The sequence below is a fragment of the Dermacentor andersoni genome, chromosome 5 (assembly GCF_023375885.2).
Source record: "Dermacentor andersoni chromosome 5, qqDerAnde1_hic_scaffold, whole genome shotgun sequence".
In the NCBI taxonomy this organism is placed as follows: Eukaryota; Metazoa; Arthropoda; class Arachnida; order Ixodida; family Ixodidae; genus Dermacentor; species Dermacentor andersoni.
Window position 1 is genome coordinate 188,272,474 of NC_092818.1, and position 13,001 is coordinate 188,285,474.

The 13,001-nt window shown below is 43.7% G+C and overlaps 1 protein-coding gene across 2 annotated transcripts in view; it reads right to left on the reverse strand.

Moving 5' to 3' along the window:
* The window catches only part of LOC126531743 (guanine nucleotide-binding protein G(q) subunit alpha), a 78,177-nt gene that overhangs the window by 23,178 nt on the left and 41,998 nt on the right, over positions 1–13,001 (reverse strand). For both annotated transcript variants that reach the window (XM_050179451.3, XM_050179450.3), the window contains exon 6: positions 10,405–10,558. In XM_050179451.3, the coding sequence (XP_050035408.1) occupies positions 10,405–10,558 (154 nt within the window). The remainder of the gene's footprint in view (positions 1–10,404; positions 10,559–13,001) is intronic.

The window sequence follows — 13,001 nt, forward strand, 5'->3', positions numbered from 1 at the left end:
TTGGCAGCAGAGTTGTTCCTGTAAAAGACGTCATGCTGTAAACAAAAAGAGACAATTCCTCGAGCAATATGCCGGGGTATTCATGGGTTTCTTCCTTGTAGGTGTTCGAATATAAGTTGCAGTGCATCGTCTGCACGCTGCCGTGTAGACAAATCAGTCATGCTTACAGCCCCAAACAAAGCGTCACCCTCAATGTCTTGGCCGGCAGTGTGGACAGGGGCACGAGAAAGTGCATCGGCGTCTTCGTGTATGCAGCCAGACTTGTACACGATGGTCATGTCGTACTGCTGCAAGCGTAGACTCCACCATGCCAGTGATACAGAAGGGTGCCACAGGTTTGCAAGCCAGCATAACAAGTGATGATCTGCAACAACCTTGAATGACAGCCGTTGAAGTAAGGTCAAAATTTAGCCAGTGTCTACATGACAGCAAGGCACTCTTTCTCCGTGGCAGTGCAGTTGCTCTCTGCACGCGATAGTGTGCGACTTTTGTAGGCGTTCACTCTTTAAATGCCTTCCTGCTGTTGTACAAGCACCGCACCAAGACCAATGTCACTGGCGTCGGCATGGACTTCCGTGTGCGCCTCTCCTCAAAGTGGGCCAGAACTGGCGCTCACACCAGGCACTGTCAAAGCTCGATGAAAGCAGTCTCTTGCTCTAAGGTCCAGACAAACAATACATCATCCCTCGTGAGGCGAGTCAGCGGTTCCACCATCTTTGAAAATTTTTCAATAAAATGCTGTTAGTATGCGCAAAGGCCCAGAAAGCGTCAGACACCTTTCTTGTTGGTCGGTGTTGGAAACGTGGCTGCAGCAGCAGTTTTTTCGGGAACAGGGTTAACGCCTTCCACGCTGAAGTGGCCCAGAAACATCAGCTCCTTGTAGCCAAGTGACACTTCTGATGCTTAAGGGTGAGGTTAGCCAGTCTGACGGCTCGAGAACTTGCCACAGACGTTTCAAGTATTGGTCAAATGTCTCCGAAAAAACAACCACGTTGTCGAGGTAGACGAGGCAGCTTTGCCACTTCAGACCAGCGAGAACGGTGTCCACCATTCGCTGGAACGTTGCTGGTGCAGAACAGAGGCCAAAAGGAAGTACTCTGAATTCGTAAATGCCATCTGGAGTGACAAAAGCCATTTCTTCACGGTCTTGTTCATTTACCTCATTTTTCCAGTAACAGCTCTTTAGATTGAGAGCCGAAAAATACTTAGCGCGCTGCAAGCTGTCTAAACAAACATCGAGATGCGGTAACGCGTACACGTCATTCTTGGTAACATTGCCGAGGTGTATATAAGCAACACAGAAACACAGCATTCAGTCTTCTTTATTGACAAGAACGACCGCGGAGAATCGTGGACTGTGCAAAGGCTGACTGACACCATCATCTAGTATCTCCTTGACTTGGACTTGAATTGCCTTACATTCTTTCGGCGAGACACGATAGAGCTGTTGCTTGATGCGTGCAGTGTCATATGTCGTTATTCGGAGCTGTGCAATTGGCGTTTGGCTCCCCTTAGTAGACCGAGCGAAGCATGTGTCAAACTCCTTGAAGAGTTCCTGCTGCTTGGTCTTCTATAAGCTCGGAGTTTACATCAATGTATTTGAGCGAACTGCCTGTGCCCAGTTCAGAAGCAAAACACTCAATGATGTTTGTTGATGGTTTGGTGCAGGCAACGGTAATGCCAGTAAAAAATGTGCCTAAACTCAAAGGTAAAGTTGCTAAGGGGGACCGCTATCTGGCTATCACAAATACCTTGGGTAAGCAACAGAGAAATGCTGCCTTCTACAATGGCTTCACCGTCTTGTAGCTCGTCAGACTTGACCAGAACCATCACACTCACACGTGGCAATATCATGATGTTGTCGTCTGAAACACGTGTGGATCTGCATTCGATGGCGTCTGTTTATGCTGTTGCCATCTTTGTCGAGAAAGTGACGCAGTGCTGGCGGAGGTCAATAATGGCGCCACATTCCCTAAGAAGTCCATCTTAAGAATTAAATTGTGGCAACACTCGTGCAGAACCAGACAAGTGGCGAGAAAAGCTGCATCGCAAATTTTTACTTTAGCGGTGCGTAAGCCAAGCAGTGTGACGACGCGGCCGCCTGCCGTACGAACTGGCACCCCAGTCCAGGGCAACGTAACTTTTTTTAAGAATGCTTGTCAGTTTACCACTGAGAATTGAGTAATCTGTGCCGGTACCTACAAGTGCACTCATTTTTCTGCTATCAATCAACAGAGTGAAATCTGGTGGAATCTTAATTGTAGGAACGGGTTCTGGCATTGTCGTATTTTTGTTGTGGTGCAGTAAGGTTGATACAAGGTTTTCAGCACATTGAGCATAAGTGGCTACGCCTCAGAAGGTCTCTGACGACAGTTTTCCCAGCGTGGACTAGGTGATTGCCCCTGTGCCATCCTATAGGTGGTATACAACTAGCAGGGTGAGCCTTGGTGAGCCTTGGTGAGCGTGACTGTCGCTGCTATGTGCCCAACCTGTGCAGCTAGTTGAAGAATTCTGTGATGTCGGGAGGCCTCTGGCCGAACCTGAGTCGGGGCAAATCAATAGAAGAACCCCAGAGTCCGAGTCAACGGTAGGAGCACTCCCGATACACATAACCAGCTTTGCCACAATGGTAGCACAGCAGTCGTGTCTTCTCCATAGCGGTGACTTCGAAAAAGGAACTCCGCAACAGTCTTCGGTGGATTCCAAACAAAACCGCCAAAGAGCTGTTCCTTTAAGCCTCTCATCACATGAGATACCTTCTCTTCTAACATGCTCGGATCGGCACACTGAAAGAGACGCGTCATGTCCTCCACGTACATCGTGATGCTCTTATTGGGCTTGTGAACATGTGACTGAAGGGCACACTCCATTTATTTCTACCGATCGGGGCTGGAGCAAATTTCCAGCAGCTTGCGCTGGAACTCAGGCCATGATGACAGGGCACTCTCACTGTTCGTAAATCACGTGCGAGCACCATCCTCAAGGCAGGTAGACATTCCCGAGTCGCACTTTAGTGGAATCTTGTATATGACACGTGTTGTGCAAGGCACATGTGAATTTTTATGCTTGATTTCACAGGAGGAGGAGCCCGTGGTTCCCCTTTCCCCCATGCTGCACAACTTCAGAAGTTTACAAGGTGCTGAAAGGACAACATCAAGGCCATATTTACCAGAAATCTTTTTAAGATGATGAGAAACCTTATCTATGTAGGAAAGTACTGTAAAATTCTTCCTACTAGCCTGCTCATTAAAAATTGAAGGTTCTTTGTCCTTTTCCTTTTTCCGAAGCTTGACAAGCAATGATTCCGCAACTGAAAGCAAAAGAAAGCTCGGGAAAACCCGCCCTTTCCAGGCATCCCACTTGAAGTTGGAAACTACAAAACTGTTTGTGATGACACTATTTAAAACCACTGATCTCAAAACATGATGAGGCTATACCCCATATTTACCAGAAATCTCAAAAAGATTGCTGGTAAATATGGAGTTGATGGTGTCCTTTCAGCACCTTGTCAGCTTTCGAAGTCGTGCAGCATGGCAGAAACGAGAACCACAGGCTCAGCCTCCTGTGAAATCAAGCATACAAATTCGCATGTGCCTTGCACAACACGTGTCATATATATAAGACTACTAAAGTGCGGCAGATACTACATTGGACACACCGGTAAGTGCGTTAACGTTCGCTTGCATGAGCATGAACGTTCCCTGGGGGCTGTGAGGGTCGAACTTAGCTATTCATTGCCATGGTGCTTGGGCTGCTCTCCTTTGTTTTCAAAGACTGAGATTATCAGCAGCGAAAATGGCCAGCTGTAAAGAGAGATTGTAGAGGCAGTGGCCATGCAAAGCCTTAAAAATGGTAATTGCGTTAACTCGCCATCAGTTGCGGTTTCTCAGAAAGAACTTTTGTTTCTTTCCATGTGATACACATGTGCTTGGTGCCTCAGTCGTGTCAGTGTTTACCTTAGTATTTGTATCGCACCACTGCTTAAGGTCGCTCTGTGTTTTTATAGGTTTTTATGTTGCTTATCGGCTGCAAACATGGGTCACATGTATATAAGCTTGGCGTTTTTTTTTCCCCATTAAATCATCAGTTGTCAGTGCTGCTTCGTGTTGTCCCTTTCTTCAAGTCTCATGTTTTGCTCGCGGTAACTTCCCAAAATCAAAAACCTCCACAAACACTGTCGCGTATACCCTGTTGAATTACATGCCGAGTCTCCAAGCGTTAGCACTTTACTGAGCATAAGCTCAGTAACCGAACAACAGTAACAGAACAAATCAATATATGGTTTCTTCATGCCGGTCAATCCCGAGGGCAATAGTTTGCTTAGAACAGATTGTGGACAGTAAAGTCATTTCAGCTAATGCTTTGAAAAATTTGGCAAATATATATTTTGTGGATAACAAATTTAAAATGCAGGTTTTCTAATCGGATCTCTGATGAATTTCCACTATTTAGTGAACTGTAGAATGTAAATTTAGTAGAACTTAAAGATGTTTGTTGGTTTTGGCAGAATTAAAGACGTCGCCATACTTGTGATAGACAGCCCTGAGGTAAACTTTTGCTTGCATGAGCTCTTTTGTCAAATTGAGGGAACTGGCCTCAACACAACTACAGAAGCTATCAAAGATCGATATGGCTTGAAAGTGATTGTGGTAAGCAGCTATCATGACTAATGATTAATGAATAAAGAGGATGTCTTGGAAGCCTTCACATTCTAAATCTTAATCACATTATCCTCGCATTTTGAAAGTTCCATGTGTAGTTGCTGCATCATATAACCCTTACAACAGAAGGCCAGCAGTCATCATTATTTGTGCCTTTTTCTGCAACCCTCAAAAGTTTTCTTTGTTACATTCCTAAATGTTAATGGTATAAAATGAATGCCCAGCAAAGCCCATTATGCACTGAAATGGTAATGCACTAGTGAGAAACTACTGCCAGATCAGCACAATTTTTTTTTGTTCTCCGCTGATGTGAATAATTAAAATTTACCAAGCTTCACAAGCATTCAGCAAGGGAATTCCCACAAAAAGGCCTCACAAGCCCTATTACCCAGATGTGCCCTTCAGGAACCATCAAACAGAGAAAGTGTAAAAGTGAGGGAAGCCCATCACATACATACACACATTCATGCCAATCTACATAATATAGTTTACACTTCCGATGTCACAAATGAAAGCCATTACAAACTTAGATCCCAAACGTTTAGAACCCCACACAAATAATAAAACACTCCCTTTTAGCATTTCAATACAGCCTCCTTAACAAAAGTCAAGCACCACATGCACTGCCTCCAACAGGGCAATAACGATTAGCTTATGGCGATTTTTGATCTTGTATTTCTTTACCCGCTGACGTCACTGCATCACTCGAACAGCCTTAAAAGTAAATAACTGAAAATGCATGCACCAAGTGTAGCGAGTTGGTGCAATGGCCAGTGCACTTTGCAAAGGCACACAAAACACAAGCATCTTTGCCCAAGGAACCACGAAGAGATGACGTGGAAACAGTGCAGTGACCTGCACTTTTATTGCAACAATTCTGAAGGAATGCTTTGATGCTTACTGGTGCTTTTGTTCTTAAACAAGATTGTACATTTTGATTCGGATCGTTTAGTAAACCCTTAACGTCTTTGATCGCTTGCTCTGTACAGAAAAGAGCACTGTCGTGTACGCATTTTGGCATCAGAGAAGCGATGTACTGCAGATATGCCAGCTGCTTTTGCTGCCTTTTAACAATAATGTCCAGGTTAACAAGGCAAACAACAATGATAAGTGTTTCATTAAACGGTGGAGACCAGAAAATGCAATACTGTCACAAAATCCAAATAAACACAAAGCAGCAGTAACTGCTAAATATTAAATTAAAGTTCTTAAATTGAAAATGCCAGTCATTGTACATACAGTCGACTCCACTTATAACAATATTCAAGTGCCACAAAAATTGCATTGTTATAACGGGGTTGCATGAAATAAAATCAAAATGGGGGATGGCATAGCTGTTTCCAAAAATACTATAATGGTAGGGAGGCCAGTTCTTCTTCCCACCACCTTCCTCCATCCGGCTTATGATTGTGCTGACTCCTTTAACTGCTTAACTCTGCTTCCCGTGCGCTCCGATCGCATGTTGTTAACTTAATACGTTAGCATAAGTGCGCAGAATGAGGCCCCAGCGAGCAATCTGGGAGCAGCACCAGCAGCACCAGCAGCATTGTCAGCGCAGTTGTCACAGTCCATTCATGTCTCGGAGGGTGGTGTGGCAATGAGCTATGGGCGCAGCCCATTCGCGTTTGGAGGGGTGGAAGGGTGACGGCAGAGATGCGTGCGGCGGCAGTTGGAGTGGCGGGCGATCAAGCTAAGGCTCGTATTTCCCTTTTCTTTTTTTACAAGGATTTCGCATTTCATTAGCTTTCAGCATGGACACACAGCAGCCAGACTTCATCGTTATAACCGATAATGAAGCATGGGGTTAATTTTCCACAGAAAACATACAAAAGTTGACGGTGCAGCAGCTTTCCATTGTTATAGCCGATATATTGTTAACCCTTTCGCTGTCACGGACGTACCGGTATGTCATCGCGCTTCCCCCCACAGTGTCACTGACGTACCGGTACGTTCTCTATCGTGCGTTCAAAATTTCGCGCCTTAGCGCAAAGCTGGCACTCCTGGATTGGCCACGCCATGTGTTGACTCTTTCTACAAGTTCGTATATTCGCCCCGACCTGTGTTACCCATGTATTGAAGAGTACGGTGCGACTGCCACTCCCCACTTTCTCTTTGCTGAGTAGCGTGGTGGCTCCGCGTTCGCTGGATCATGCGTCGCACGCGTGTGGTTATGGGTTCAAGGGTTGTTCTGCCATCTCCGCTGGTTTGAAGGTTTTTATTTTTCTTCTGTTGGTGTGCCTGCTACGGCGCGTCAAGTTCAGGCGCACGTGCCGTTGCCTTTCCGAAAAGAGCAACTCGATTGCTGCTTTCGCTCTCTCTCCGCACCCTCACTTCCGACTTGCAGCAGTAAACGTAAAGCCCTTCGAACTTTGTTTAGCCTTTTTCCATCTCGCTCTGTCTTCTTGATCAAGCAACGTCCCATTTCTCTCCGTTGTGCGGGCGACTGAAAGCTCATCCTCCCTGCGCACGGTTACTTTCGGATGGCTGAGCGTGCGGGACCTTCGTCTGCTCATTGGAGCGGTGGCTCAATTCCGATTCCGAATACGAGCCGAGCTCAGACTCGGACAGAGTCGCATGCGAGGAAGAGGGTTCCGCATCGTCAGATTCGCATGTTGAACGGATTTTATAGTCAGGCTGATGATGATGATGATGTTTACTAACAGCAGCCGCAGAACACTGAAATGGGCATATTGCATTGACTATTGTTATTTGTATACCAATCATAATCAAAAATAAATTGTTATGTTCATTCCCTGTTATGCTCGTTCCCTGAAACCAAGCCGACACTGGGGGTGCGTCACGGCCAGAAAGGTCCGACAGCGGAAGGGTTAAAAACCAGAATTGTTATAAGTGGGTTTGACTGCATAGATCAGTTTGGTGCCACATAGCAGCAGCGGACATGGTTCTCAGAAGGAGTGAGGATTGTTACACACTGCACAAACATAGATGCAGTGAAAAACTGCACGTTCGTGAAAAAAAATCTGAAGATTACTTTGCTACCTCCTCAGAAATAACATATGCATTTGTGGGTTCTGGAGCATTTACTGTGACATTTTCCTCGTCTTATCATGTGGGCATAAATCCACAATTTTCTGCTCATGTCACCATAGAGGTTCCTACAAAAATTACCAAGGGAGCGCCGACATTGAGATTGTTCAGTTACTATGGGAATCGTGGGCAGTATATAGACTTGTCTCATTTTCATGCTTGTCGCTTCAAATGTTTTTGTGTCATTACTTCTTACACTTCATATTTCTAAATTTACAAAAAATACTATTTTTCAAAACATGAGAAGGCAATAAGTCTCTGCGCAAACGCATAATCATTGGATATTTTTGCATTTCCAAAGCAATATATAGTTGGAAGTGGTCTATTTGCAAAGCCGCAAGCAAGGCTGATTGAAGCCGGCAGGATGAAGTTTAGCCAAACCCACACACTCCCCAGCATTCCCACTCAGATTCAACCGCCCAGCTAGCCGCTGCCACAGACACTAGCACCAGAGTTCCCTGTGGCAATTTTTGTTGGAAATTCTACAAGTGTCGGTACTTAACGCCCCCGCCTTTCTGCAAGCAGCGCATTAATAATATTCTACAGTGCTCATTAATGCTGCATCTGAACAGCAATGCTACTTCAAGCCCTCTCTAAACTGCATTTCATACATAGCAGGCAACGCTACAAAGGCTAGACTTCTCACTGCTCACATACAAAAGATGGACACATGCATCACGTAATTTCATGTGCACCATGTAAATCCCGTACTTTTATGCCGCAAAATATTACACACTTATCACACGGAAGGTGTCGCAAGTCTGAGCCTATTCACCACCAAACAAGCGGAGTGACATTGCTGCGACCAGCAGCCGCAGCACACACAGTATGTCGCATATTGGAAGCACAAAGGTGCACAAACAATGCACGATTTGGCATAACCTTGCATCTACACGTTGTAACTGTTATATATGAAGTACTAGTTATTCTGTAAAAACCATCACAAGTCCAAAACAGCACTGCGAAATGCACAGCGTGAGACTTCCATGACTGAACTACTTGCATAGCTTCTGCAGCGGTGCCTGCCAAGTATGATATGGAGCACAGTTAACTTCCGTTAATTCGAACCTGACGGGACCAACAAACTCAATCAAATTATCCAGCAAGTGGAAATAAAACAAGAGGCAGTAAAAATGCTGAAACACACTGCTACTATGCAGTTTTTTTCCCCCAATTCTAACAAGCCCCCAGATCAAACACACACACACTTTCTGTGTGTTCAAAGAAGAAAACTAATACCCCTGCCAAACGGGCACAGAAAATGACATTAACTGGCTAATGCCTTAAACTTTAATGTCATTCGCGGGGTGCCACACGGACATGATTAATGGCATTGAAGCTTAATGCCATTCGCGGCGTAGTGCGTTCTCGTAACTCACTTCGCCGTCAAATGCGTACTCTGGTTCCCAGTGTCGCCACATTCCGACGTGACTAAACGAATTATTAGTAAATAACAATTAATATATTCTTAACTTTCTTTAAAAAATTGCTCTCTCTCGCAGCGTAGTGCATTCTTACAATTATTACAACTCACTTGGCCGTCAAATACGTACTCACGTTTACAATGTCCCCGCCGTGGCCGTATAGTGACCATATTCCCACAATATTAAGCAAATTTGTAGATAAAAACAACAAATATGCTCTTCACTTTTTTAAAAGGAGCTCTTTATTTTTGTAGAGATCAGCAGGCGATCTTGCCTCTACTCACGGCTAGCGCATTATTCGTGAGCGCGTTAGCCAGGAGAAGCTGTTCTATTGCACGGCGGCGGTTCCTTGCCTTGTTGGCCTCATACTGAAGCTTTCGAATTTCTCAACGACGCTGGACTCGAAGAAGCACATATGCCAGAACAAACTGGAGCACACGGTCAAATTCTTCAGGATCGCTGCTTGAGAGCTTTGAAGCTGTGAGCGACATTTTTCCAATTTAAATGCTTTGGATACACTATGGATTGGCCGTCGAGCTACCTTTGGCTTCAAACAGTTTACGGCTGGGTGCAACAATGACATTCCTGAAGTAAACTACATACAATACGCCTATTTATGTTTCTCATGCCATTTCTTAAACATCTGCTCCCTAGATAACTGTTATTTATTATATTACGATTGGCAAGCAAACTTAACTGTTTCACTGCAGCTATCGCCATCGCAACGCTTAATGTCATTAAGTATGCACGTGTAGCAGCGATCGAAATACAATGGCATTAAGAAACTTAAGGTCTTAAACTTTTAATGGCATTAACCTCGCCCGTGTGGCACAGGTATAATGCAGAAATGACATTACATCTAAAAAAATTAGAAATACAACACACACCCGATATTTAAAAAAGAAAAATGTAGTAAGTCTTCGATTCGGGTAATGAGAAAAAGATGATACCAGTGAACGCTTCCCGCGCTGTTTAAAGGTATAAATCAACATTTGATTTTTCACGGCCTAACTTCTACAAGGTCTATTCTTTAGCACATGTGGCGAATTTGGGTTCATAGCTACAAAGGTATATTCAACATATTTTTTAGGCAGTCCAGATATAGTGATGGTCAGTTATAACAATTAGATTTTCCATTCTTTTTGATACTGTTATAAGAGGACTGCACTGTATAGCTGTTTTAACCACTGTATACCTAAGCAAACATAGCACCCAATAAACTAACATCAGTGTCTCAACAGAGAAAAGGCCAAAAAGTTCCATGGACTCACCATCATATTCCGGAAAATAGTCCACTAAATGAGAATACATAATTTTTTCTTCTAGTAAGTCCTTCTTGTTTAGAAATAGAATAACAGACGAGTTTTGGAACCAGGGATATGTGATGATGGTCTTGAACAAAGCTTTGCTCTCCTCCATTCGGTTCTGAAAGAAGGAAAAGTTTGGTGAGACAAACACATTATCCTATAGGAAAAGGTGAGCTGAACCATACAGCTGAAGAAGGACTCACACAATACAAACCTGCACTTCGAGTGCTCCTTAACAAGACTATACATTTTGCAATAATACATCATTTAATCAAAAAAAATATGTTAGAAAAACAGCACTGGCTGCAAGTGAAAGAGTGAAATGCCATTAGAAAACTACCTCAGAGGTATATTTCCTCCTACAAATAAAACTAAAATTGTTAAATATGCTTAGATGAACAATATCAGATTTAAAGGTGAGACCTGAACAGTGATCACTCTGAAGCATATGAATGATGGATATCAGACAACACATTTTATAAGCCACTGCTGCAGTATCTCTATGAAATGGGCCTGCATGCTTATATTTAGTTTTATATTGACATTACGGCATGTGGCAAGCAAAGCGAATAAATAAAAAAAGGCTACAGGACTGCAGCATTGCCACAAATATTCAAGGTTTAGAATTATGGTTTTATCATGCTAACACAAGGGGTGCGGATTGCACAGGCAAGTAGCTGATGAAGAATTAAATTGAGAAGGAAGACGTGAGGCCAGTTTTTGGAAGGGTGGCAGGACATCAAATCCATGATAGTTGGAAGGGAATGAGTAAACGACAGGGCAAAGAAAAAACTCATAAACAGCTATCATACGCAAAAACAGGGCCCTACCCTTAGAATTTTATGTGGCAACTGAAGCAAGGCATAGGCAGCCAATTCATGTACACTTATGTTATTCTGATAGCAATTATATGGACACTCCAGATGCTTTTTTGCCGTCAGCGTGATGTTCCGTATAAAGTCCAATTTACTAAACGTAATTTTATACAGCAGTAAAAAAACTCGAAATATAATGCAAAGATAAGCATTTTCACCTAGCACATATGTATGAACAGAGTGCAAAGTTCTTTTTGCATAATTTTTAAAAATACCCGAAGATTATTTATAATATTTACTATGCATGAGAGGGTGCCTCTGCAGGTGCCCTAACTAGATGGCGCCACCATATCCAGTGAGGCACATGCAAGACTAATTCTTAGAACTATCCATCAGGAATGTTCAGAGAATTTCTGAAACAACCTTTACTGGTGTAACTCTAAAACCTCAACTCAACTAAATTTGTGATTTAACGAAGTTTCTCGTGGTTAGTATGACTTCATCATTTCGAGTTTTGACTGTACTAACACCCAGGTGTTGTCTATACACAAGACTGCAAAGCCTAATCTATGCACAGGAAATGCCACTGCTCCTTGAGATGGGTCATTTAAGCCATGGAAATGGTCAAGACTAGCGCCAATGCACAATAAGAGATCGAACATGTTCTAGGCACATCACACTATAGCAATGTCCACAAGGAAAACCATCAAAGAAACATTGATCATGACGTGTGGCAGCCCTCAAAGCAACACACTGCCAACAAACTGAATCTCATTTGCTCCAGCCGTCCATTTGAGGAGCGCAGGAAAAACTAAAACGACCCCAACATAGACTCAACCAATGTAACTCTTTCCTTACCACACCACTAGGCATAGACCTCCGGGGAACTATGTTTCTGAGCACCTATTTCAAAAGAAAGCACCGTGCTCCTGGACTTGTAGCACAATCTCGGTGATTGTACACAAACTAGAGTTGTCGTTTTGGCATGGTTTACATTTTTGCCGCGTGCATAGGTGGGACTGCCCAAAGTCATTTTGTAGCAATTTTTGTAGTGAATTGTGTTTTGGAGCAATTTGGAGCAGACCAAATTTTATTTTGGTGCAGTTTGGAATAGAAATGTTTCATTTTGAAGCAGTTTGGAGCAGGCCAATCTGAATTTTGGTGGAATACTGTAATATGGCAGCACACTTCGAAACTACGATGAAACATGGAATAAACCAACATGAAGCACGTAAGAACACAAGGGCGCTAGCTACAGACCGTTTTTTCATGGGCGTCACCATATTGCGTATGCAGTGGCGCCATCTATGGGCGGTCGGCATGCTGCTTGGGCGAGCACTCCATCTTGTATGTCAGGTATATGCACAGCGCTGATTTCTGGTGTTTGTTTCGTGCTAGCGCTATCTATTTAGTGTGACATGGCATCTTCTACGTGGAAAACGGTTCTCTAAGACGTACTGAAGTGGTTCAGGTCGGGTTGGCCGGATTTCTGCTGGCGTTGAGGCAGATGGAGCATGCAGCACCAATCAGCCTACAATCATCCTCAGAGATCAATTGTGTATTTCTGAAAATTCCATTCACTAATTTAACCTTATACCAGTATCCTCCTTTAGTTCTCAGCTCCGGTTTAGGAGCAATGAAACATATGCGACGATCCTAACAGCGTGGGCAGCGTTCTGCTATGGTAAAAGTTGTGGTGTTATACTTTGAGAAGTGGTCAAACTGTTAGCTGTAGATTACATCGTG